This window comes from Carassius auratus, chromosome 50 (assembly GCF_003368295.1).
Source record: "Carassius auratus strain Wakin chromosome 50, ASM336829v1, whole genome shotgun sequence".
Classification (NCBI taxonomy): Eukaryota; Metazoa; Chordata; class Actinopteri; order Cypriniformes; family Cyprinidae; genus Carassius; species Carassius auratus.
The window spans coordinates 18,302,334-18,328,355 of NC_039292.1; the positions used below are offsets into that span (position 1 = coordinate 18,302,334).

Here is a 26,022-nt window from a genome sequence, read left to right on the forward strand (position 1 = left end):
AGGCAGCATAAAGATTAGGTCATCTAAAATGAAACAGAGGGTGCTTTAGTGATAAGTGAATATTACAATATTATTTTTTTCACTAGCAATGACATTGAAAGTGACAAAAAAAAAAAAGGTCAGATGACATCAGAGCTCAACTATCAGGAATGAAATGCATACATACATTTCCAACTGTATTGTTGGCACTTGGCAGTTTTGACGGTAAACTGAAATGTTTATTTTTATTTAGCCTTACTCTATACCCTACAATGTGTTTGTAATTTTCCATTTGGTAGCATTATATAAGCAAGGTGATTGTCACCGTTGGTGCTGTCTGTGCACAGCTGTAAGGAACACTCAAATATATGTACACTGTTTCCATTAAAAAGTTAGTTTTTTTATTATTTAATAAAGTGGTTTCACTTTATTTGATGGTCCCTTTTGAAATGTATGTTATTGCATTGTTGCACCTATAGACATGGCCAAAAATATCAGCACCCTTGGTATATGATCAAAGAAGGCTGTGAAAATTCATCTGCATTGTTAATCCTTTTGAACTTTTATTTAAAAAATTAACAAAAAATGTATCCTTTCATTGGATAATAAGAATTTAAAACGGGGGGAAATATCATTATGAAATAAATGTTTTTCTCTAATACACATTGGCCACAATTACTGGCACCCTTTTATTCAATACTTTTTGAAACCTCCATTGCCAGATTAACAGGTCTAATTTTTTTTCCTATAATGCCTGATGAGGTTAGAGAACACCTGACAAGAGATCAGAGACCATTCCTCATCCAGAATCATTCCAGAACCTTTAGATTCCCATCTCCATGTTGGTGCTTCTTCTCTTCAGTTCACTTTTCTCATTTTCTATAGGGTTCAGGTCAGAGGACTGGAATGGTTATAGCAGAAGCTTGGTTTTGAGCTCAGTGACCCATTCTTGTGTTGTTTTTGAGGTTTGTGTTTGGATTATTGTACGGTTGAAAGATCCAAACATGGCCCATTATAAGATTTCTAACAGTCACTTACTGATTTTTTATCTGTTGGTATTTGCTAGAATCCATGATGTCATGTATCTAAACAAGATGTCCAGGATCTCTAGCAGAAATAGGCCCAGAAATTCAAAAATACCGCAGTTTATTCATTGTAGTAATGTTGCATACCGGCTCTCAGAGTGTTAAGTTACTTAGTCAGTAAAAAATCTTTTTGGAAACCATCATAATAAAGAGTTAGAAATTAAGCAGACATACTGTAATGAAAATTAGTTAACATGTAAGTGCAATGTTACTTATTTTCAACAGAATATTTAAAAGGTACTATGCAAATAAGTTTTATGACTTTATTTTGACCCATGACCCATTCATGACCAATGTTTATTATTAATTGATATGCAATCTTGTTTACAATATAATGCAATTCAAACACTTCCCAAACCAGTTAAAACAAGATGATCAAAACAGTTATTATTGATTAGTCTATTGCTTATAACAACATAAACTTGTTGATATTTGTGTTGGAAAGTAAAGTAAGTGCATGAACACAATGCAGACATTGCTACTGTTTATTGTACAGTTTTGTAATGTATAACTAATTATTTTGCTCTTTAATTTGGTCTGTTTTATATATATATATATATATATATATATATATATATATATATATATATATATAATAGCGCTGACCAGATTGATTGTTGCTTCTGACTGGGATTTGTTTATTATTTTATTTAAAGTACAAAAAAAAATAATAATTAGAAATATATATATATATATATGATTTGAAACACCATCACATATATATATATATATATATATATATATATATATATATATATATATATATATATATATATATATATGTGATGTTTTAAATTTGCAGTGTATGGATTTTGTGGATAACCACATATTCAAATTTAAATTAATGAAATGTTACATTTTTTTTTTTTTTAATTGCAAACCCCCATGACCCCATGCCCTAACCATCATGCAAATGCGTTGATACCGCGCTATTGCGCCATTTTGCGACTCTTGGCGGTCTTTTTAAGGGGAGAATAAGTTTATCACAAGGCCTGCAGTGAGCGCACACTTAGCCAGCTTCGACTGTGGTGAGTATATCTGGAAATTTGATTATGAATGATGTAAAAGTGTTTATTACACCCTAATGATATTACATGTAATACATCAACATTATTGAAATAATACATCGACGTGTTTAGCTGTAAAGGTAAAGCCAATTAATTAGAAAATATTCCAGAAATAAAAATGAACATTAAGCCATTAAAGCCATCTAACGTTAGCCCCAGTTCAAATAAAGTTTAAACTTAAAAAGTATGTTTTTTATTATTATATTTGTTTAACATTGTCTTTCGTCTTTTAATCATGAAATTCGTTCGATTTGATTCTTTTTTCTTTCTATTTTTTTTTTCAAGCGCGTTAGTTATGCAGATGTAATATTCTGCTGTATAAATCGTTTAATCCAAGACATCCACTTCCAATCAAATATTGGATTCATTTTTAAGCGATCTCCGTTATAGCTGTCAGATTTCTACACAGAATGTAAAGAGGATCCTTATTTTTTATTATTCATTTAAAGCAAAAACAGCTTAGTTCTAGTTTCATATTTAGGGTTCAAGTTCATCGCTGAGATCTATTATTAGTATTTAATATTGTGTCATTTCAGATGTTGTTGAGCTATGAAATATGAGGTTATAACATTTGTTTTGTTTTTGCTTTGTTTTGCATTTATCTCCTTGCCATGTTCTGAAGAAGCCATATTGTTGTAAGGTATGTTTTTTTTTGTTACACTGTTTTCATATAACATTAATTAGATTAAAATATTACTAGACTGAAGGTAGTTAATCTGATTCTTCTGTAACCTTATCACTCATAGTGGGTTTTCTAGCATGCTCTTCTGTTATCCTATCATTTTGCACTTTGCAGTTGTTAGCTAGCAGAAATGAATTAAATTAACATATAATGTAGCCTGGTGACATTTGACATTGGGCTCATCTTTTTGTGCAGAACATTGCATGTCTTATCTCAAACGTTGGAGAAAAATTCGCTCAGAAGCTGCTAAAATTGCACTGGAATGTACTAGCGAAGATGATATCCATGACAATTTGGATAATCCAAATCAGTGTGATATAAAAGGTAGTGAAAATTTTGCAGCAGAGGAAAACAGTACTTTACAGGAATCAGATGAGCTTGGTGATACAGATTCAGATTTTGGATACAAAGATTATGTGTCAACTGATTCTGAACAAGGTGTAGAATCTGCAAAAGAAGATGAAGTAACCTTTCAAGAAAAGCTTGCTTCCTGGGCTACAAGAAGTAAATGTGGAAGGAGCCAAATTAATGAATTGCTTGGTATTTTGAAGGATGAAGGTTTAGAAGTACCAAAGGATTCTAGGACATTATTGAAAACACCTCGTCAAATCCAGATAGAAGACAGGTGTGGTGGACAGTATGCCTACTTTGGCATTGAATGCTCTGTTGTCAAAATTCTTGATCGGAACATCAAGTATTTGGAAATATCAAACTCTGTGGACCTGTTAGTGAACATAGATGGAATTCCTCTTTTCAAGTCATCTAATTCCCAGTTATGGCCAATCATCTGTCGTTTCAGCGACTTTGAACCATTCATAGTTGCCATTTTTTGTGGTGAACATAAACCTAACTCTGTTGATGATTATCTTGAAGACTTTTTAGCTGAATACAGAGAACTACAGAGAAAGCATATCACTTTGAATGGCCAAGAAATCCATGTGCACATCAAAGCCTTTGTATGTGATGCTCCAGCTCGAGCATTCTTAAAATGTATAAAAGGACACACTGGATATGATTGTTGTGAAAGATGCACAATTAAGGGAGAGTATAAGAACAAATGAGTCTTGCTCCTGGGAGACTACCCATTAAGAACTGATAGAGATTTCTCTAATGGACTTTATGTTAATCATCATGTTGGAGTATCCCCTTTACTTAATGTGGGAATAAGATGTGTAACAGGTTTTCCTCTTGACTATATGCATTTGGTATGTCTTGGAGTTGTAAGAAGACTGCTATGCTTTCTGAGAAAAGGACCACCTGAATGTAGACTGTCACATAGAGAATTGGGAGAGATTTCAACTCTTCTTGTGTCTTTATCTGGGAAGCTACCTAGTGAATTTGCTCGCCAACCAAGACCCTTAACAGATTTAGATCGGTGGAAAGCCACAGAGCTACGGCAATTCCTTCTGTACACTGGACCTGTAGTTCTGAAAAAAGTGTTGCACAGGAATGTTTATGAACACTTTCTCTGCCTAACAGTAGCTGTATCAATCCTTCTGGACACCTGTGACACAAAGCGTTCTGCTTACATGGACTATGCTAAAGAACTTTTAGATTATTTTGTAGAAAAATCTAAGCACATTTACACACCACTTTTTTTGGTGTATAATGTTCATAACTTGAAACATCTGTCAGATGACTCTAGACATTTCATGTGTTCTCTCAATGACATATCTGCATTTCCTTTTGAAAATCATCTGCAAATTCTGAAGAAACTAGTGAGAAATGCCAAAAATCCCATCAGTCAAGTCGCGAAGAGACTTTCTGAACAAGAGAGGGCAGAAAGCCACAGAAGCAAGGTGTCAAACAAAAGCTGGCATTTTGTATCGGAAAAGAAGAGAAATGGTTGCTTCCTCTTGCACAATGAAGACTTTGCCTTTGTTAAAGAAAAACGTGATGATGGCAATTTGTTATGTGATGTCATTTCCCAAAAAAACATGGAAAGCTTTTTTACTGCGCCTTGTGACTCCAAGCTTATTAACATTGTATATGTTAGAAACTTGGAGAGAGTCCAGAAACGTCGCAGGCTTCTTGATGTTGATGAAATTCACCGTAAAGTGGCTTGTCTACCCTTCAAAACAGGCTATGTACTTATGCCTTTATTGCACAGCATGGAGCGAAAAGACTAAAAAAGGGTAATTACTATATAGTGTGAATTAATAATCATTGTATAAAATGAATTTTGAATTTACATTAGTTTTCCTTATGCAATAAAATTATTGTGAAATATATAACATTTGTTTCAACTGTGATAAATAACAGAAAGGTTTGACTTCTTGTGCACATCCCTAATTTATATAGCTGTTATTTAAAATGTATAAAGTTACTGTTTTACTTTACAGGTGCCTTGATATTATAACTTGACATTAATTTTGATATTAATTAATTTTTCATTTTTAATTAATTAATTATATTTTTTCTATATATTTATCTATATTTATTTTTTAATTCATTTTTAATTGATGTCAGTATTATTTGTTTCAGGATGGCTTGGGTAAGGGCAGTGTGGCAAGAGAAGAAAAGGCAAGAGGAAGGGACGGTGCCGGACACCTGGGTGGACCCAAACAACATGTTATTGTACTGGCCAAATGTTGCAAATGCAACAAAATATTTGAAGGAACGACGGCCACCATCTGATAGCTGGAGAAAGTTTCCACTTGTGAAAGAGAAGATGAGATCTGGTAGGTAATTTTACATGTTACATCTATTATGTACATGTTGATAATTGACCTGCCATATGAATGTTATACATTGACAACATTTTTGCTTTGCCATTCTTTCCTATTATTTTTGATTTATAGATTACTTTAAAGAGTGTGACAACTGTGAACTCACAAGTAGTACAGAAGCTGAAGAAGGATCACTGGAAGTAAAAAGAAGAAAAATATCGAAGAAATTTGAAGACTGTTTGACAGGTATGCCTTTTACTTTGCAGTTATCAGTCTTTTCATTTCATTTTCATCTTCATTTGAAATAAAGATTATGCTGTATTGCTGGTTGATTTTTTTTCTGCTTGAAAGCCTGAAAGTTGGAGACTGAGAATGATCCCCATGATCCTTAATCTCAAATGTTCAGGCTCTGTAGGTTTACATTGCAGTTAATGTAAATGAAAGGCAGTGATGTGAATATATATAGTATACCGTTGTGCGCCTCAAAATAATTTACCACATCTTTTGTGGTCCTTGTATACTTAAAGTGGAAAGATGGTCATAAGCATGTAAAGTTCAGATCTCTTGTTTACAACTCTTGCAAAAGCTGATATGGTTTCAATTTGTCTATTTAAAATTATCAGTTTAATTTAAAGTGCTCCACATGTCCCTGCATATCTGAGTGGAGTATTTCTGCTTTATTTTCTCTCTTTATTCTGTTATTAACTTTAATACTTTTCCACCACTCGCTTCCTCCAATGTTCTTTCTGGTAGGAAAGTAAGGGATAATGGAAATTTAGCAGGAGAAAGGATGCTTACATAACTATACAATTCCAGCAACTTTCCTTCCTATCACACACCATGTTAGCAGTCACAATCATTTAAAATGTTTGTTTTTTTCTTGCTTGAACACATTTTCTGTTTATATCTGTCTTTTGAATCAGATCCTAGTTGTGACACTGATCCACAATTCGAAGAAGAAGATAACCTAGGAAATCGTCAGCTTCCAAACACTAATGAAGGTTAGTATATATATTTTTTTTAATACATGTAACAGGGAAACTACTTGTCAATAGAGTACGGGGGGCAGCAAAAAAAAAAAAAAAAAGAAGTAAAAAAAGATTAGCTTTTTATCTTTCTTATGCATTATCTTTGCTTTAAAAGTGTATTACATTACATTAAATAAGCATTAAAATATTTTGTCAACAGAGCTAGAACTTCCTGTTGCTCCAAGGAAGGTGTCCAATGCAAGCTCAACATCTTCTGTTTCGTCCAGGGGATCAAGCTCTGGCTCTCCATTGCCACTTGAAAAACAGACTTCAAAAGCACAGGGTTGGAAATCCTCTTACTTCCAACCTTAGTCAAATCTTAGACCATCTTCAGGTCCTTATTTAAGTCCTAAGTTAATATTTTGTCTGAAAGTGATAGGTTCTTACCCATAGTGAAATATCGTGTATTGAGTAATTTTGACCCATCAGCTTTTCTCACCCATTGATGAGAAAAAGCTGTGTGTTCTCCAAGACGTTGTTGTTTGCGGGTCTATATTTACTTAATTTTAAAAAAGAACACCACCATAATTCTTGTTGAAGTAAAGACTTGAAGAAACTCATAATAAATAATTATTATTAATCGTTTAGATAAATTATTAATCCAAATAATTTTACCTGAAATTTACCTGAATCATTTGTCTTAACATGTAAACTTTCTGATTCTTGCAGCACCTGTGAAAACTAATTCATCACAAGAAAGCAGGCAATCTGGGTCACCTGTTGATCAACAGTCCAGCAGCTCCAAACAAGATGGAAAACGCTCCCCATACCCAATGCAAGAAGCAAGTAAGTATTATATTTACTTAAGGGCATGTTGTCGATATGATAATGTAAGAGGTACAATTTAATTTTCAGTAAACACATTTTAGTTACTCCTCTGACAAGAAGTGTAAGACATTACACAAGTGTACGATTATGATCCATTTCAAAATTAAAATCAGTAAAGGACATTTTGATCAAATACTTTTTCAGTTTATACCGGCTAGTATACAGGCATGGTGCTGCTCTTCTGCTGCTAGACAAAAATGTTGATGGTCAATTTTGGCCCTTTGAAATATGTTTTATTTTTTTTCCTTAATTACCATATTTTACGTAGGGATGGGTATCGTTAAGGTTTTAACGGTATTACTACTCTTACTGATACTGCTTAATGGTCCGGTACTTTAACGGTATTCTTACCGGTACTTTGTTTTGTGTGTGTTGAGAACAGAATTAACATTTCTTTGCATGAGAGTTCACGCAGATCTCACAGACAAACGTCTTAGTATGATCGCACATTAGAAATGTTTGGCAATTAAGCAACCGCCCCACCCACCCTCACATCGGGAACATCACATGTTACGTTGCTACGTAGAGCTTCGTATTGTAACTTTATAAAAAAAACGAATAAAATATGAAAATATATATTCAAAATAGGCTATAAGGAATTGCACGCAACATATATATATTTTTTGTTTTTGTTTTGTTTTTAATGGCCCGACCCAAACCGCCCCACAAATAAAGTGCCAATTTCTTTAACTGCCCCGACCCGACCCGCAGGGTCCGTGGGCTATGAGATGACCTGCGCATCACTAATGTGCATACATCGGTCTCTGGGACAGGATTTGAATCAACACATCAGATCACAATCGGTCAACGCTAAATACAGGTGAAAACAAGGTTTTCAGCTTAATGTTTCATTATCCACATCATAGATTTCATAGGGCCCTAGTAGATACCACTTAATGAATTGTTTCCATCATGGCTCCTGAGAATTTCAACTCTTAAAATAGCCAAGCTGAAATAGACTCTTTTGGTGCTTTTCCACTGCATGGTACGGTTCCATTTTGGGGGGTTTTCCATACCTTTACCAAAACATGACCATTTTAACTCTGCTGATCACTGATTTGCCAGCCAGATCGAACGCAAATGTTTTGTATGAGCACACCTTTTTTTAAACAACCAAAAAATGCTATTTCATGGTCTGTTGAGGAAGTACAGACTGTCCTCTCTTTGAAAGCAAAGGAGCAGATCCACCTAGAGGTTGATAGAACAACACGGAATGAAAACGTTTTTCAGGAGTCAGGGCAGTAGAGGCGGCAAACCATAATGACTGCGTGGAAACACAAGCCGAGCTGAGTTGTACTATGCAGTGGAAAAGCACAATTTGTTTTGGGGGAAATCTCCTTCACCCCACTCCCTCAAAAAATATCTTGTTATTGTCAACCGAAGTAGTGCAAAACAAGTACAGAAAGTACATTCTGTCAACATTTTTTAGTGCATGCAATTCACAATTTAAACTATACAACTAACTATCTAAACTGGGATAAGATTTGATTATAATTTTTTGACAAGTTTTTTAGCTAAGAACACAAGTCTGTCAACTGTCTGCGGTTTATATATACATAATAAAAATGATTCCAATATTAATGCCAATATTCGATACAGTGCCCAGCCCTCATGCAACATGCCAGATGTATAAGGTACTAATTCTGTTGTTAGTAGGCTTATTTGCTGAATGCTTAGATTTGTTCACCGAGTATGGAATAAAATTATCACAGTAAACTAGCCTTTTTAGGCCATCAGCACAGACACCTATGTCACATCCAGATAATTATTGTATTTCAGACTTAAAGGAAAAGGTGAACTAAATTTGTAGATTGTTTTTATTGTAGTGGTGAAATTGTGCATTGATAATGTTTCTTATTATGATTTTTATTGGCTTCTGTGCCTTAGAATTCCAGAGAAAAGTAATGGAGATGCTTGTAGAAATCCGCGAAGACATCCGCTCATTAAAGAACAGTGTGGGTGGTGCAGAAATGCATACTGTCTCAACGATTCCTGCCCAGTCCTCAACTGTTGAGGAACTTAATGTCCTTGATAAATCCCTCAACTGCTTGGATGAGAAGCTGAGACTGGTAAGATAATACCTATTCATATTTGTCATGCCTTAGGACTGTCTGTGTTTGTTTTCTATCTTTGTTCTCCCTCGTGCTCCCTTATACACATATTGGGTTTTCCTGTTCCTGTTAAGTCTCCATTTGGTTAATTCAGTTCCACCGGTGTTTGATTAATAACCTTGTTTAGTTTTTATCTTGCCCACTAATCTATATTCATATTTATATAGATCAGTGAATTTGCCATTATGATGTCATCTAGTGACATTTAGCTACCAGTTTTAGCTACTTTCAATTGAAAGCAGTTGGCAATTCTGCTTGTGTTACCCCATTTGAGAAGATAAAAGACTCTCTTTGAGTTTGACCCTCATCTCCTTGTTCCTTGTTTTGCCACAGAAGGAAACCATGACATTATCTGCATACCATAATTTTTATAATGTGATGTGTTAACACATACAGTACTGAACACTGTTAACATTTTTTGTGGTTAAACAAATACTTTACCTATGATTTCAGACTGATAGCTTGTCCAAAGTTGGAGGGATACACCTGAAGGACAATGTCAAGAGGGTCATGGAGAAGTAAGTTGTTATATTAGCAGTCCTCAGCAGAATCATGTCTTATTACATCTGCCACTTGATATTATCAGACAAGCTGAAGTTAACTATCTTTTATCAAGTGTTATGGAGGAAACATTGCTTGACAGTTTTTTTTTCTTTCTTTCTATCGATCTATCTATTAGGGGTGTGCTATATGATGATTTTTTATCGTGGATGATAAAAATTTCTCCAAGTTCTGCTTTTGAAGAAATATCATAGTATTGCGCTAAAGTGCACATTTTATCAGCTGCAGTTATGGAGCCTCCGTCATATACTGTACAACGCCACATGCATTCACAGGAGTGTTAACACAGCGGTAGAGTTAATCTCTCATTATTTGCATGTGCTTTTAAATGTTTCATTCACACTCTAGTTTTTTTTTTTTCTAAGCGCTGCACACACCCGAAACATGAGTGCTAAAGCCTGTCAAACAGCATCTGATCATTGAACTAAGTTATCTTTTGCGCTAATGCCATCAAAACACACAAGGTTAAAAATATATAAATGCCTGTATATTAGATGCGTGCAGGTCTGAAAGTGACAGTAGGCCTATTAAATATATAACAGAAAGCTTGAAATGTCTAATTTCTTTAAATGAAAATATTCAGACAAAAATAAATAGGCTACTCTCTGGTTATGTAATCCATATGAAATGTGCATTTCTCTCTGGCGTTCATATCGAGTCCGCAACGTCAACTTCATCTTAGCAGCGACACAGAAAACACCAGTTTATTACTAAACAATGAAATGTCTCCTTGCTAATTTAGACACATTAATAATCATTACCGGTTCTTTGTGGAAAGCTTTATGTGTGTGGTTATAACACTTATTATCCTGTAGGCTATAGCCTATTTAAGTAATTACATTATTATAAAGGGGCAATGCATTTACTACTTGTAAAAAATGTGGGTCGGGTACAATATTTTCTTCTCGGGTTGTTTATACATTGACCCGCACATCAATTTTATATATATATAATATATATATATATATATATATATATATATATATATATATATATATATATATATATATATATATATATATATATATTGAAGAATGATGGTAATCAAACTATAACATATATAACTACTTTTTGTAATGTATGTTTGGTGATTTTCTCATGTAACACTATAATTGCATTACATTTTATTTTGGGGTTATTTCTCAGATAAATTTCCAATTAACTTATCTCCACATTATGTAAAAATTTTAAAAAAAGTTACTTAATAACTATACTGTGATGTATATTGTTACCATGAAATAGAATTACTCATACTGTGAAAAAGAATTTTGGTCATACCGCTCACCTCTACTTGTCAGGATACTGTTCTGCATGCTGCAAGTGTAAAATAAACTACAATACTTTATGTGAGATGATCATCTGCTCAGATAAACATTTATTAAATAATCCATCCATATTATCCATTGGTGTTGATTCAAATTTGATTATTTGTCGAATCTATTAAACCTACCCACCATGACCATCTCTCTACCAGGTTAAATAGCAACACCCATAACATTTATTTTTTCCCTACTTGTTTTCCTAATCTGCAATTTTGAGCACATTTGTCAAATATGCAAAGCTGATACAAATTAAATGATTTTAAGCTCAAGTTAATTAAAAAAATAACTTACCAGTTTTAAAAGGCAATAATTTGGATTATTGATTTAATACAGAACGTGATTTAGGTTGCTTGTTCTGCAATAAGGTAAAAACCTGCCAGTTTTGGTGAGCCCATGACTTTTGATCTAGCACCAAACGGAGGACCTATGTGATACCTGCAGTATACTAGATTTGATGAACCTAACACAAATAATAACAACTGCCTCATAATGTCTCATGTATAATTAATTGTTTGGGCTCTTGTATCCGCAGGTTGATGACAAATGAGGTCATGGCCCGTTTCAATATGAAGGGGGGCAAGGGGAAGCTTGCTTTTACCAAGCTCAATCTTTACACTGTTGTCTCAGGTAAAAATAAATAAATATATACTGAAAATATTAGTGTCGCATCACTGTGAAATTCAGGGTTGTTTAGTTTCTATTTTGGTGGTTTAGTAAAAACCAGTAACCACATATTGTAATCAGCTGTGATCGACACTGCACTGTTTTAGCGTACTGTTTTTATTGTTTTCTTGTGAAACTGTGGTAACTCTGCGGGCTTGTCAAAACTAATTTTCAGAGTTACTCATTTGTCGCCCTGAAATCACACAAAAGTTCATATATACACTTTTTGTTAGTTGGTAGGTCATTCCTGTTGCCAGCCTACCTTTCTGTTTGAAATTCAATGTTTACTGTAGTGCATCATATCCTATATTTCTTATAAATTTTCATTTTAAAATATTTCTTACAGAGAGTGTCCAGAAAACATCCAAGGAGACAGAGGCATATATTGCAGCAGCCATCGCCTTTTGTTTAAAATATGCCCCAGACAGGGTGGGTGGAGGTGGCAGGAAAAAAAGCTGTGAATAAAACTGATGTTAATATGTTTTGAAAAATATTCAGTTCCAATAAGGTTTCTGTTAAAAAAATTTTTTTTGAAAATGTTCTGTTCCAATTATGTTAATAAAACAAATAAATAAATCCTATCTGTTATAATCCAGTTCATCTCTTTGTCATTTTTTCTGATAAAACCACCAAATATTTGTAAATTCCATTTTCAGATTTAGTTAAACTATTATTTTTGCTAATGTCTTAAAATTTAATAATTTGGTGTTGTCTCACACTGGATCTTGATCTCTCTCTGATCTTATTTTTGCAGTGTCTTGTTTTTTTGTTTTTTGTTTTCTGTGTTGATTTTTATTTTACAACAAAATTAAAGGTTTGATGTCATGCCAATAAAAATCATACTAACCATATATTTAAAGTTGGAATTTGCCAGCTTGACAATTTGTTCTTGGTTTTTGACAGATACTGATTTTAATTTTATTTTCTATCAAAGCGCAATGTCTCAGATGTGGGAGATTGATGTCAGTCTGACGCTGGGTTCTGACATCGATCCAATTTAAATTTTCAACCAAAATGCAACATATGTCAGACGTAGCAGATTGACGTTAACCAAATTGACATTTTCCACCAAAATGCAACGTCTTACCAACGGTGGAGATTGACATCAGTTTGACGTTGGGTACTGACTTTAATCAGATTTTCAATTTCAATCAAAATGCGAGGTATTGCCAATGTTGGAGATTGACGTCAGTATGACGTTTGGTTATGACGTCAACCAGATTTTCAATTTCAACCAAAATTCAACGTATTGCCAAAGTTGGAGATTTGACGTCAATCTGATGTTTGGTTATGACGTCAACCAGATTTTCAATTTCAACAAAAATTCAACGTATTGCCAACGTTGGAGATTGACGTCAATCTGACGTTTGGTTATGACGTCAACCAGATTTTCAATTTCAACCAAAATGCAACGTATTGCCAACGTTGGAGATTGACGTCAATCTGACGTTTGGTTATGACGTCAGCCAGATTTTCAATTTCAACCAAAATGCAACGTATTGCCAACGTTTGGATACTGACGTCAGTATGACGTTTGGTTATGACGTCAACCAGATTTTCAATTTCAACCAAAATGCAACGTATTGCCAACGTTGGAGATTGACGTCAATCTGACGTTTGGTTATGACGTCAACCAGATTTTCAATTTCAACCAAAATGCAACGTATTGCCAACGTTTGGAGATTGACGTCAATCTGACGTTTGGTTATGACGTCAACCAGATTTTCAATTTCAACTAAAATGCAACGTATTGCCAACGTTGGAGATTGACGTCAATCTGACGTTTGGTTATGACGTCAACCAGATTTTCAATTTCAACCAAAATTCAACGTATTGCCAACGTTGGAGATTGACGTCAATCTGACGTTTGGTTATGACGTCAACCAGATTTTCAATTTCAACCAAAATTCAACGTATTGCCAACGTTGGAGATTGACGTCAATCTGACGTTTGGTTATGACGTCAACCAGATTTTCAATTTCAACTAAAATGCAACGTATTGCCAACGTTGGAGATTGACGTCAATCTGACGTTTGGTTATGACGTCAACCAGATTTTCAATTTCAACTAAAATGCAACGTATTGCCAACGTTGGAGATTGACGTCAGTATGACGTTTGGTTATGACGTCAACCAGATTTTCAATTTCAACCAAAATTCAACGTATTGCCAACGTTGGAGATTGACGTCAGTATGACGTTTGGTTATGACGTCAACCAGATTTTCAATTTCAACCAAAATGCAATGTATTGCCAACGTTGGAGATTGACGTCAATCTGACGTTTGGTTATGACGTCAACCAGATTTTCAATTTCAACCAAAATTCAACGTATTGCCAACGTTGGAGATTGACATCCACCTGACGTTTGGTTATGACGTCAACCAGATTTTCAATTTCAACCAAAATACAACGTATTGCCAACGTTGGAGATTGACATCAGTATGACGTTTGGTTATGACGTCAACCAGATTTTCAATTTCAACCAAAACGCAACGTATTGCCAACGTTGGAGATTGACGTCAATCTGACGTTTGGTTATGACGTCAACCAGATTTTCAATTTCAACCAAAATGCAATTTATTGCCAACGTTGGAGATGGACGTTAGTCTGACGTTTGGTTCTGACGTCAACCAGATTTTCATTTTCATCCAAAATGCAACGTCTGACCAACGTTGGAGATTGACGTCAGTCTGATGTTGGGTTCTGACGTCAACTAGATTTTCATTTCCATCCAAAATGCAACGTCTGACCAACGTCGGAGATTGACGTCAGTCTGACATTGGATTTTGTCGTCAACCCGATTTTCATTTTCAACCAAATTTCAACGTCTGACCAACGTTGGGATCCAATGTCAGTATGACGTTATATTGACGTCCGGTGCCTGCTGGGTTATTATCGCCGCCATGATCGACAGGCAGCTAACGTTACTCGGCTCGCACTCAAGCGTACCCCATCAAGAACAACAGCCTCCGTGGTTCTCCAAAATTATTTTGCAGCCCTGGCCATTAACATACACTACTGTTCAAAAGTTAGGGGTCAGTAAGAATTTTAATGTTTTTAAAAGTAGTATCTTCTGCTCACCAAGGCTACATTTATTTGATTAAAAATACAAAAAAGAAAAAAAGAAAGTAATATTGTGAAATATTATTCCAATTTAAAACAGCTGTTTTCTATTTTAATTTTAAACTGTAATTAACTCCTGTGATCAAAGCTGAATTTTTAGCATCATTCCTCCAGTTTTCATTGTCACATGATCTTCAGAAATCATTCTAATGAGGATTTGATGCTCAAGAAACATTTCTGATTATTATCAATGTTGAAAACAGTTGTGTACATTTTTTTTTCTCAAAATTCTTTGAGTAGAAAGAACAGCATTTATTTAAAAAAGAATATTTTCTAACATTATAAAATGACTTTACTGTAACTTTTGATCAGTTTAACTAAATTAATAGAAGTATTGCTTTATTTTATTTCCCCCAAAAATAAAATAAACATTCTTACTGACCCAAAACTTTTAAACAGTAGTGTTTAATGTTACAAAAGCTTTAGATTTCAGATAAATGCTGTTCTTTTGAACTTTCAATTCATCAAACACACAACTGTTTTAAACATTGATAATAATCAGAAATGTTTCTTGAGCAGTAAATCATCATATTATTCTGATTTCTGAAGATCATGTGACACTGAAGACTGGAGGAATGATGCTGAAAATACAGCGGAGCATCACAGAAATAAATTACAGTTTAAAATATATTAAAATAGAAAACAGCTGTTTTAAATTGGAATAATTTCACAATATTACTGTTTTTGTTTGTATTTTTAATCAAATAAATGCAGCCTTTGTGAGCAGGAGATAACGTTATTACTTTTAAAAACAAAAAATCTGACTGAACCCAAACTTTTGAACGGTATTGGGCCTTGACATATGGTCTATCAGAAATGGTGTTTTCTACAATGAAAACTGGTATCGTCTCAGATAAAGCTTTATCAACCGTCTCTGACTGAACTGCTAGCAAACGTGTTCTAGCTGACGTTAATGGTCGCTGAAATGTGCCTCGTTTAAATGACATCACAGTTGTTGCACATATCAAAGGGTAACGATGGCTAACGTTAATCACGTTGTTGGCTTAATCACGCACATTCTTAAAATCTACAAAACACGAACACTTACCAATAGCGAACTTGTGCACGCCAAACCGACTCGTCTTGTCTGACGGAAAAATTAGGCACCCGGCCGACTGATTGCTTGCTGGCGCGTAATCTTGTTCGTCTCGAGGCCTGGCTTCGTTGGTCGTTCCCCGCACAATCTGCAACACGCCAAAGACTTGTACTCCACTCAATTTAAAATGGCAAGTTCATTCAAGCACCTGGTTTGTATTTTTAATCAAATAAACGCAGCCTTGGTGAGGAGATATTTCTTTTAAAAATATAAAAAATCTGACTGAACCCAAACTTTTGAATGGTAACGTTATTGTATTTGGCCTTGACATACGGTCTATCAGAAATTGTGTTTTCTAACGTTACAATGAAAACTGGTATTGTCTCAGATAAAGCTTTATCAACCGTCTCTGACTGAACTAAAAAACTGAACTGCTAGCAAACGTGTTCTAGCTAACGTTAACAGTCGCTGAAATGTGCCTCGTTTAAATGACATCACAGTTGTTGCACATATCAAAAGGTAACGACAGCGCACATTAAAATCTACAAAACACGAACACTTACCAATAGCGAACTTGTTCACGCAATCCCGACTTGTCTTGTCTGACGAAAAAATAAGGCACCTGGCCGACTTAAGTTTGATTGATTGCTTGCTGGCGCGTAAACTTGTTCGTCTCGAGGCCTGGCTTCATTGGTACGTTAGTTCCCCGCACATGCGCAAAGAGCTGTCCTCCACTCAATCTGCAACACTCCCACTCAGTTTAAAATGGCAAGTTCATTCAAGCACCTGGAATTTGTGATTCATTGAAGTAACTTATGAACCTATATTGGAAGATTGAAAACTCAAACAATTGAGTTGAAATTTCAAAACACATTTTTTATGTTTGATTTAATGACATCATCAGATCATTTTTTACAGTGTATTTTTTAAAGAATCGCTACTCTGTGTGACTCCTCTCCATCCTGAACTTCAGACTGATACATTTACACTAGTGTTTTCTTTTTAAAACACATAACTTTTGTCATGGTTACGCCTGTTGTTCACACTACTCTGGTGTTTTTGACCTTAAATATACTAGTGATGAGAAGTTCAGATCATTATATCCAAATTCCCCAACACATCTTTTTACTCAAACATTGATTGTGTCATATAAATTATAACGCAACCAAGACATAATTATAAGAAACACATCTCGAGTCTTCAGGCTTGAGTCGTTCGTTCATCACGTGACAGCTCCATAGACCAGAGGATATGCAGTCTTCACAGAAAGAGAATTGATTAGTTCACCTCTCGAGTCTACGGGTTAAAGTCGTTTGCTCTTTTGTCATGTGACAGATTCCCGAATCAGTATCTTGTAACGTTGTGTTATATTTAGGAATTATCAAAGTGATTTCCCCCATCATACAGAAAGTTTGTAAGACTCGAGAGATGAACTAATAATTTCTATAGATCCCATTGGATGTTGCGCATCCACGGTCAACTCGAAATAAATCGAATCCCTCGCTCAGACAACTCATCATTATCAAAGATTTATTCAAAATGAACAGATCGTTCAAGAACGACCCATCACTAAAACGGACAAAAATGCTGCCCATATTCTCTCTGCGTATCCCTGACGACCGTGTAAACAATAACATCTTGCACATCGTTGTACCTGCAAGAATGGTCATGTGACATGCATTCTCAGTTGTGTAGTGTGAACAGCCACACATTAGGGCCGCCACTGCATGTTAGTGATATTTAATATAATTAGGTTTATTATCGTCCCAGTAAAATAATCATTCATTGTAGAAAGTGTCTGATTTCTGTAGTTTACATTCATCACTAAGTATTAAAGAAAGCACTAAGTTTCTAATGTTTTGTAGAACATGAACATGCATGAAGAAATCAATCTGAGGTCTGAGACTGACAGCTGTCTGTTCTGTGTGTGAAGATCATTTACATAGAGACACTTTGCATGAGAGAGTTTATAGTGCTGTGAGTTTAACACTTCATGACTGAGAGCAGAACAGAACACAATCTTCATCATCACACAAGACACAACAACAACAATGAACAACATCATCATCCTCATCTGGACTCTCGCACTGTTTGCTCAAGGTTTGTGTAATACAGTTTTAATTATGATTATATGTTCTTTGAAGTGTAAAATATTGATAATTTACAGTTGTTTCTTAATGTTATTCTTGTTCTTTCTTTCAGAGAGTAGAGGACAGTACACTGTAACTCAGAGTCCATCAATAACAGCAGCTCAACCAGGACAAGAAGTCAGAATAAACTGTAAAACCAGCAGTAATGTGTACAGTGATAGTAATGGCTTATGGATGAGCTGGTATTTACAGAAACCTGGAGAAGCTCCTAAACTCCTCATATATCTTGCAACAACCCGTTACACTGGAACTCCATCTAGATTCAGTGGCAGTGGATCTAACAGTGATTTCACTCTGACCATCAGTGGAGTCCAGACTGAAGATACAGGAGATTATTACTGTCAGAGTTTTCACTATCCAAACAGTAAATATGTGTTCACACAGTGATAAAGAGTTGTACAAAAACCTCCGTCAGTCAGAGTCACAGTGACTGCACTGATACAGCTGAGAGACACTGCAGCTGCTAATGAACACAATCACACACAACACTGATCAACACAAACACTAATAACACAGTATCATCACAATCAACATTAATCTTTTATTTCTGAAGAGAATGAGTCAGTGTTTTAATATAATCATCATGTTTCATGTGTAATATATTAATACAGTCAATCAAACTGAACAGACTGCATTCAGTCACTTCTCTTGTCTGGACGTGATGCTTTCCATTTGAACCACAGAAAGATTTACAATCTTACATAGTTGCAGTCAAAATGATTCATTCTTGATGTATGGTTATTATTACTTGTATAAAAGTGTTTATATATTTTCACCCTCTCATGGTGAGTCTGTCTGTGTGCTGCTTGACTACAGCAGAAGTGAAACTGGTCTGTTTCAGTTCAGATCATGTAACCAATCAAACAGAGACACTGGGAGTGTGGACTGAAAATCTCATTTACATTGTGAGTGTGGAGTGATTGTGATCCTCTCAGAATAGAGCAGCTCTGTCTCCAGAGACCATGTTCAAACCCCAAGAGCTTTATTTGACTAGATTTACTGCTACTGATCGAGCTTCTGAAAAACACCTGGACAAACACTACATGCATCTTCATCTGTTAGTTGAATGATGTTGTCAGACACAAATGGAGTTTGTTGAGAAGCTTTATTGAATGTTGCAGCAAACACAGCAGATTGAAAGATCAGCCAGTGCTTTGACACTAGAGCTCTCTTTCAGTATTGAGTTGTAAATGACTACAGCTGCAGCACTAGACTCATGTGAATCCTGCCTGACACAGGACACTCAGATACACTCATCTTCAGGAGAGAGCAGCGCTCACTGGAGAAACATCAGCACTGCGAGCGACTAACAGCGACTCTTGTGGAACGAGGCCTCATGAGGAGCTCCATCATGTGTTACTCTGCAGACGTACAGCTCTCCCTCTTCCCAGCGTGCTTTGCTGAGGGTCAGGACACTACTGCGGCTGTAGCGGCCGTCCTGCTCGCTCTCTGCGCTGGTCACAACCCCCTCGGTGACCTCTGAGCCGTCCAGTGTCCAGCTCACCAGCGCCCCCTGTGGAGAGTAAGAGCTGAGCAGACAGAGCAGTGCGGCTGAGTCTCCAGAGATCTGCAGAGAAGAGGGCGGCAGCAGAGACACTGAGGGCTTCACTGTGGGACCAGCTGCAGGAGACAAACACAACACATTCACAAACACAGAGAAAACACACTGCAGCTCCAGCACTCTTCTGCCCTGCAGCATTTACATCATTTCAGCAGGACTTTCAGCAGCAGACGTGTGAGATGCAGTAAAAATCACAACAATCTCATCATTCATCTTATTCATCATCACTACAGCTGATATATACACAATATACAAACTACACAATCACTATATACATCTAAATCAAACCTCAGAAATTAAACAAACTTACAAAGATACTGACTGCTTTCATTTCTGTAGTTTTTGCATCGTGACATAATTTTTAAATTGTTAGATTTTCATCTCATTTTCTTTTGTAATATATGTCTAAAATTTTCACTCGATTTCAAGCTTACATTTTATGACTGCAGCTCAGATCAAGTGAAAAGTATATTGCTGATTAGAAAACAACCAAATCAACATATTAAATGAGCTGCTATACAAACTATTGCTACATACATTCCCATAAAGCCTTACAAATATAACGAAACATAATAAGATATTTACCAGCTTTAATTCCAGGACTTTTTTATATAACTCTAAATATTCTTTACATTTTTTTGTTATATGAGATATTTAACTCAAAGTGTAACTCGTTTTCAAATAGAGATTGTGTGACAATAAATAAATGAATAAATATGCAATAAATTATAAACAAAAGAGATTCAGAATCATTGACTGATCTACAGAATGAAGCTACATTTATATTTTAATGCCAGATCTCTTTTGTAGATGATATCTACAATAAAAGATGATGTATATGTGGACGCATTATAGAAATTAAATGAAAGAAAAACTTGATAAACTGATAAAAGTCACGATGAGACAAAAGTGAGTAATTCAGTTCTTCTGAGTGTCACGTGAGAATATTTTAAATAAAATATTTAGTGTCAAACTATTTTATTATTATTATTATTATTATTATTATTACCAGCAAATACAGATTTTGTTGTTTTAATTTTAAAAACATTTTATAAAATTTAATTTGTATGTTTTTACCGGAGATTTAAAAGAGCCAGACTTACCGAGCACAAGTTTAGTTCCTCCACCGAATGTGTACCACAGTGATACAATCAAATGAAACACTCGAACAAAAACCTCTATTCCACTCGAGTGAACACAAACTCCAGCAGAGAGAGAGAAACAACACTTCAACACACTGAGAGCACGAACACCTCAGCTGCTCACAATGTCTTTCTTTTCATTATCAGTTGAAGAGTTTATTCTCATTCACTGTAGTCCTGATTCAGTTTGACTTCATGTCCAATATTTCTCATTCATTCTTTCCTTGTGTGCCAATAACACTTTTTTACGGAAATTAAGTTGATGGCCTTTGAACTTTTCTTTCATGAATGATGCTATGGAGTTTCTAATAATGATGCTTTTGAAATTCATATGAAGCTCGATAATTATGATTCACAGAAAGAAATAAAAAAAAGTCTAATTTTACACAATTATGAGTCCTGATATTTATACGAGTAGAAAAAAAAAAGACAACACTTCAACATTAAAAAGACCATAATGGACTTTTACTCTTTTGGTCTAAATACAACTGAATACTATTGACTTATTCTTGATAACACATCTATTATCAGATACTTTCACTTAATAAATAAATGAATCATGAATGACTAGAACAGATGAATATGTTATTACAGTGACACTAGAAACTGAAAATGTTGCATGACAATATAAAGACTAAGAATAGTGTCACACCAGCCAGTGCAACTACACATGAACAAAATTAATATTTTATATTACATTTACATTAATCAATGGAATTATGAGTAAATGATTCAAATATATTATTGTGAAAGAAAAATATTACAGTATTAGTTGTAGCAGCTTAAGCTGTTGTGAATCCTGCCCACTTCTTTGCATCATCAGCACATGCTTCAGTGCTCTGAGAGAGTTTATAGTGCTGTGAGTTTAACACTTCATGACTGAGAGCAGAACAGAACACAATCTTCATCATCACACAAGACACAACAACAACAATGAACAACATCATCATCCTCATCTGGACTCTCACACTGTTTGCTCAAGGTTTGTGAAGTAAAATGTGTATTATTTCATTTTGTTATTTATTCTTTAATTCTTTGATGTGTAAAGTATTAATCATAAACAATTTCATAACACACACACACACACATATATATATATATATATATATATATATATATATATATATATATATATATATATATATATATATATATATGTATATATTTTTTATTCTTTCTTTCTTTCTTTCAGAGAGTAGAGGACAGATCACTGTAACTCAGAGTCCATCAATAACAGCAGCTCAACCAGGACAAGAAGTCAGAATAAACTGTAAAACCAGCAGTAATGTCTACAGTGATAGTTATTATGGGTCACGTATGGCCTGGTATTTACAGAAACCTGGAGAAGCTCCTAAACTCCTCATATATTTTGCAACAACCCGTAACACTGGAACTCCATCTAGATTCAGTGGCAGTGGATCTAACAGTGATTTCACTCTGACCATCAGTGGAGTCCAGACCGAAGATACAGGAGATTATTACTGTCAGAGTTTTCACTCTATTAGTGGTAGCTGGGTGTTAACACAGTGATAAAGAGTCGTACAAAAACCTCCATCAGTCAGAGTCACAGTGACTGCACTGATACAGCTGAGAGATACTGCAGCTGCTCATATAAACATAAATAAACGCAATGCTGAAAAGATAACAAACACTAATAACACAATAAAAACAGATGGTGGAGTTTATTGTGATAAACTTTGACGTTGACTTGATGAAGCCCCGATTGAATGTGTAACTTCTTTAAGTTTAAAGGTTTTCTTGTCACACAGACAGCAAAAAGTCAGGAAGGTCTTCAAAAACTCAACATAACTCAACTCTGAACATTAGACCACTTCAGAACCCATTAAACCTCAACAGCCCAGCATGAAATCATATTAGACCCTATAGAAAAACGGCTGATTAAACCACATTGGATAATGGCATTTGACACAGAAGCAAGGTTAAATGTGATTGTTGCTTCAGTAAAAGTGTTTTTTAAACTCATATTAGCTTTTGGTAATTTCATTAAAGTGTATTTAGTGATTTTGTAGTTTGTATATCAGCTCATTTCAATATACTTTAAACTTGATCTGGGCTGCAGTCACTCAATTTCACTTTAAAACTGAGTGTAAACAAAAGAAAACATAAGAGAGGAATATCTAACATGAAACTGTAGCAAACTCAAATTCACTTCATTGAGTGAGCTCCAGCACAGCTCTTATGAAACAAAATATATTTCCACATATTTATGAATCAATATATTCCCATATGCAAAGAAAATTTCCTTATATATGAATGATCAATATATTAAATGTTTAATGGTATATTGAAAATATTGAGAATAATATATTGTGTTACTATATTACAATATATTGAATAATACATAAGGAACTGCTGCCTTTCATATATTTAAAAAAATTGTGACAATATATTATACGTAATGAAATATTCAGTATATAAGGAACACCCCGACGAAGAAATCCAATGGCGAGGGTGAAAAAATAATGTGTGCAGATCTTTTACTTGTGTTCCTGCAAAGTGTGCTTAAAATTTATCAGGATTAAGTTTCAATTTTAGTCTAGCTTTGTTTAATCTGACTGCAGTTTTCAAGTTATCATTAAATTTAGACTATTTCTAATTAAGAACTTATCACAAATATCAATTATGTCGCTCAGAACAAAAAGTGTAGTTTGTTAAGTCACTTCAATACAACTTGCTGAATCAGTGATAGACAGAATAAAAAAGATCTTTAGTCTGTTCTCTCCTGACACAGATTTGAGGAAACATCAGCCTCCACATGATCTACTGGTTATAGTGATTTCAGCAGAGCCTAAAATAAATCAAGAATTAATGTCTATTTTGCTTAGAACAATAAAAAAAAAAAAATCAATCATGAAGAATAATTTTCAATCGATCAATAAAGAGAATACATCAATTAAAAAATAATACATTTAAATTTGTTACACAAATGATCAGCACAGAAATAGAAAAACAGCACCAAATAATTTCAAAGAGTTATATACCTGGCAAATAGAGAGACACACAGCAGGTGTGTGGGAAGTTGTATTTGCAGATGTTTCGCCAATTCTCTTTAAATAATCACGTCAGAACAAAACAAATTCCTCATAAATTCAAGATAATAAAAACTTCACAAAACTTTTGCTGGGAGTTGAGATGACTAAAAGCCATATTTACCCTGGGGTGGAAAAACAACATCTGTTGAAGACCTTATCAGAGGCTTGACTCACATGAGCAGAACAGTATATTCCCCAGATTTGAGATCTTTATTTTTGGTCTGTTCTACTGATATGGGACTGAGATCATATAAATAAATATTATCTGTAATAATATTGATATTACTGTAATAATATTAATAATTTGTCCTCATTTCTAAATATTTTTATTTGTATCAATATATAGTAAAACATGGCCAATGCATATATTGCAGCATATTGAAAAATATAAGTGCTAGTTTCCCATATGTAGAAATGTATTATGTGACATACTGCATTACATTTTCAGCATATTCCCTTATTTTTGTTTCATAAGGGAGAGTAGATAACTGGGCTTCTTTGTCTAAAAAGAGCTTAAGAAAGTTTTCACATAATGAGGAAGAAGTCACTGAAAATGTCTTGACATGAGAGTTTATAACAGAGTATGATCTGTTGAATTTCAGAAGGTCAGAAGAAGTGTGTGCAGGTCATGATTTACCTTCCTTCAGTGAATCTGTGGAGAAATACATCAAGACCTGACAGGCCAAACCAGTAATGAGGCTCCGTTAATTATAAATTTTAGCTAGATTATGTTCACTACCTGTCTATCAATGTGTGCTTATGCTAAAATATAATTAAATAATGATTTGTTTTTTCAAAATGTGTCAGTCGTGTATCACAGAGGCTGCGTTTGAAACTACAAACCCACTGAGTAGGTACTTAAAAAGTGTTTACTTAGCAAGCGCTAAAAGAGTGCATACTCTATAGCCTGAATGCATTAACTATGAATACAGTCCAGACATCATCCGCTATTTTGACGTTATCATGTGACCTACGACGTAATAACAATCGCAACAACTTAAAAGCAGAAGATGTGAGCGACTGGTTCATTTCCATCTATCTGTAAATATCTTGATATTGAAGAAATTTGAAAAAGCTCTCTATGTATTTTCTGATATTGGTATAACCAATGTATTTTGGGTCAATTTAAGTTTTCATGGTTTTAACCCTACTAATGTCATCCACAAGTTTATCCTTAAAGATATTCACTTTTATTACAAAATCCCAAAATTGTCATCTCTTGAATATGTGTTAATTTCTTTATTGTATGTGAAAAATTTTCAATCCACAAACAAATGGGCCTTAAATCTCCTTTGTGGTTTCCTCCCTTATATATATATATATATATAGTTTCATCCCTCAGGCTTATATTGCAAAGGCATTTTTTTTTTGGATCCATTATGATGAATTACTCATAATATTTAAACTTGTCATTGTGCTTCTATATAATCTAGTTCCATTATGCAAACCCATGATTTTTTTTTTTTTTTTTTTTGTCCACATAATCTTTCCCTGATCTTTTATGTAATTATAAGTTCTGCAATAATAATAAAAAAAGAGTGACATGTGCACTAACATCTCATAGCATTAGTCTACTAATGTCTATGTGCATTAGTCTCATAGCATTAGTCTATCTCAACTGTCTAGTAGTTGTAGTAGTACACTAGTACGGTTTTCTTACCTAGTATAGCATTTTCAATATTTGCAATGTCTTCACAATCAAGACGTCAGGCAGCTCCTCGAAGATCTCACCTTTGGAAAAGATTTTATTCAAAAAAAAAAGTAAATAAATACTGTTACAAACATGCCAGGTTCCACCTCCACACAATCACAGCGCACACCCTCACCTGAGTACTGAACCATCACCACCTGATCCTCATCACCAGTCATCCACCACAGCACCATAAAAGCCACACACACGCACACAGTCATTGTCCGGTCACGGTCACGACAAGATTACTCATCTGCGCTAACTATTAGGAC

The 26,022-nt window shown here is 34.6% G+C and overlaps 1 protein-coding gene, 1 long non-coding RNA gene and 1 gene segment (V, D, J or C); 2 read left to right on the forward strand and 1 right to left on the reverse strand.

Moving 5' to 3' along the window:
• Positions 1 to 2,045: 2,045 nt before the first annotated feature.
• On the forward strand, positions 2,046 to 12,565 carry LOC113066474 (uncharacterized). The gene is made up of 10 exons (XM_026238354.1): positions 2,046 to 2,092; positions 5,298 to 5,494; positions 5,615 to 5,728; positions 6,406 to 6,483; positions 6,671 to 6,793; positions 7,180 to 7,296; positions 9,226 to 9,407; positions 9,903 to 9,967; positions 11,865 to 11,959; positions 12,342 to 12,565. Exons 2-10 carry the CDS (start codon positions 5,299 to 5,301, stop codon positions 12,458 to 12,460), a joined length of 1,089 nt encoding a protein of 362 aa, XP_026094139.1. The 5' UTR covers positions 2,046 to 2,092; position 5,298; the 3' UTR covers positions 12,461 to 12,565.
• Positions 12,566 to 18,174: 5,609 nt separating this feature from the next.
• Positions 18,175 to 18,691, forward strand: LOC113067224 (immunoglobulin kappa variable 3-15-like). The segment is given in 2 exon segments: positions 18,175 to 18,254; positions 18,357 to 18,691. Coding segments are annotated over 2 exon segments (384 nt in total).
• Positions 18,692 to 19,392: 701 nt separating this feature from the next.
• LOC113067225 (uncharacterized) lies at positions 19,393 to 21,064 on the reverse strand. The gene is made up of 2 exons (XR_003279290.1): positions 20,969 to 21,064; positions 19,393 to 19,924 (listed from the first exon to the last, which is right to left on the reverse strand). It is a non-coding gene; the product is annotated as an uncharacterized LOC113067225 (long non-coding RNA).
• Between the last annotated feature and the right edge of the window lie 4,958 nt (positions 21,065 to 26,022).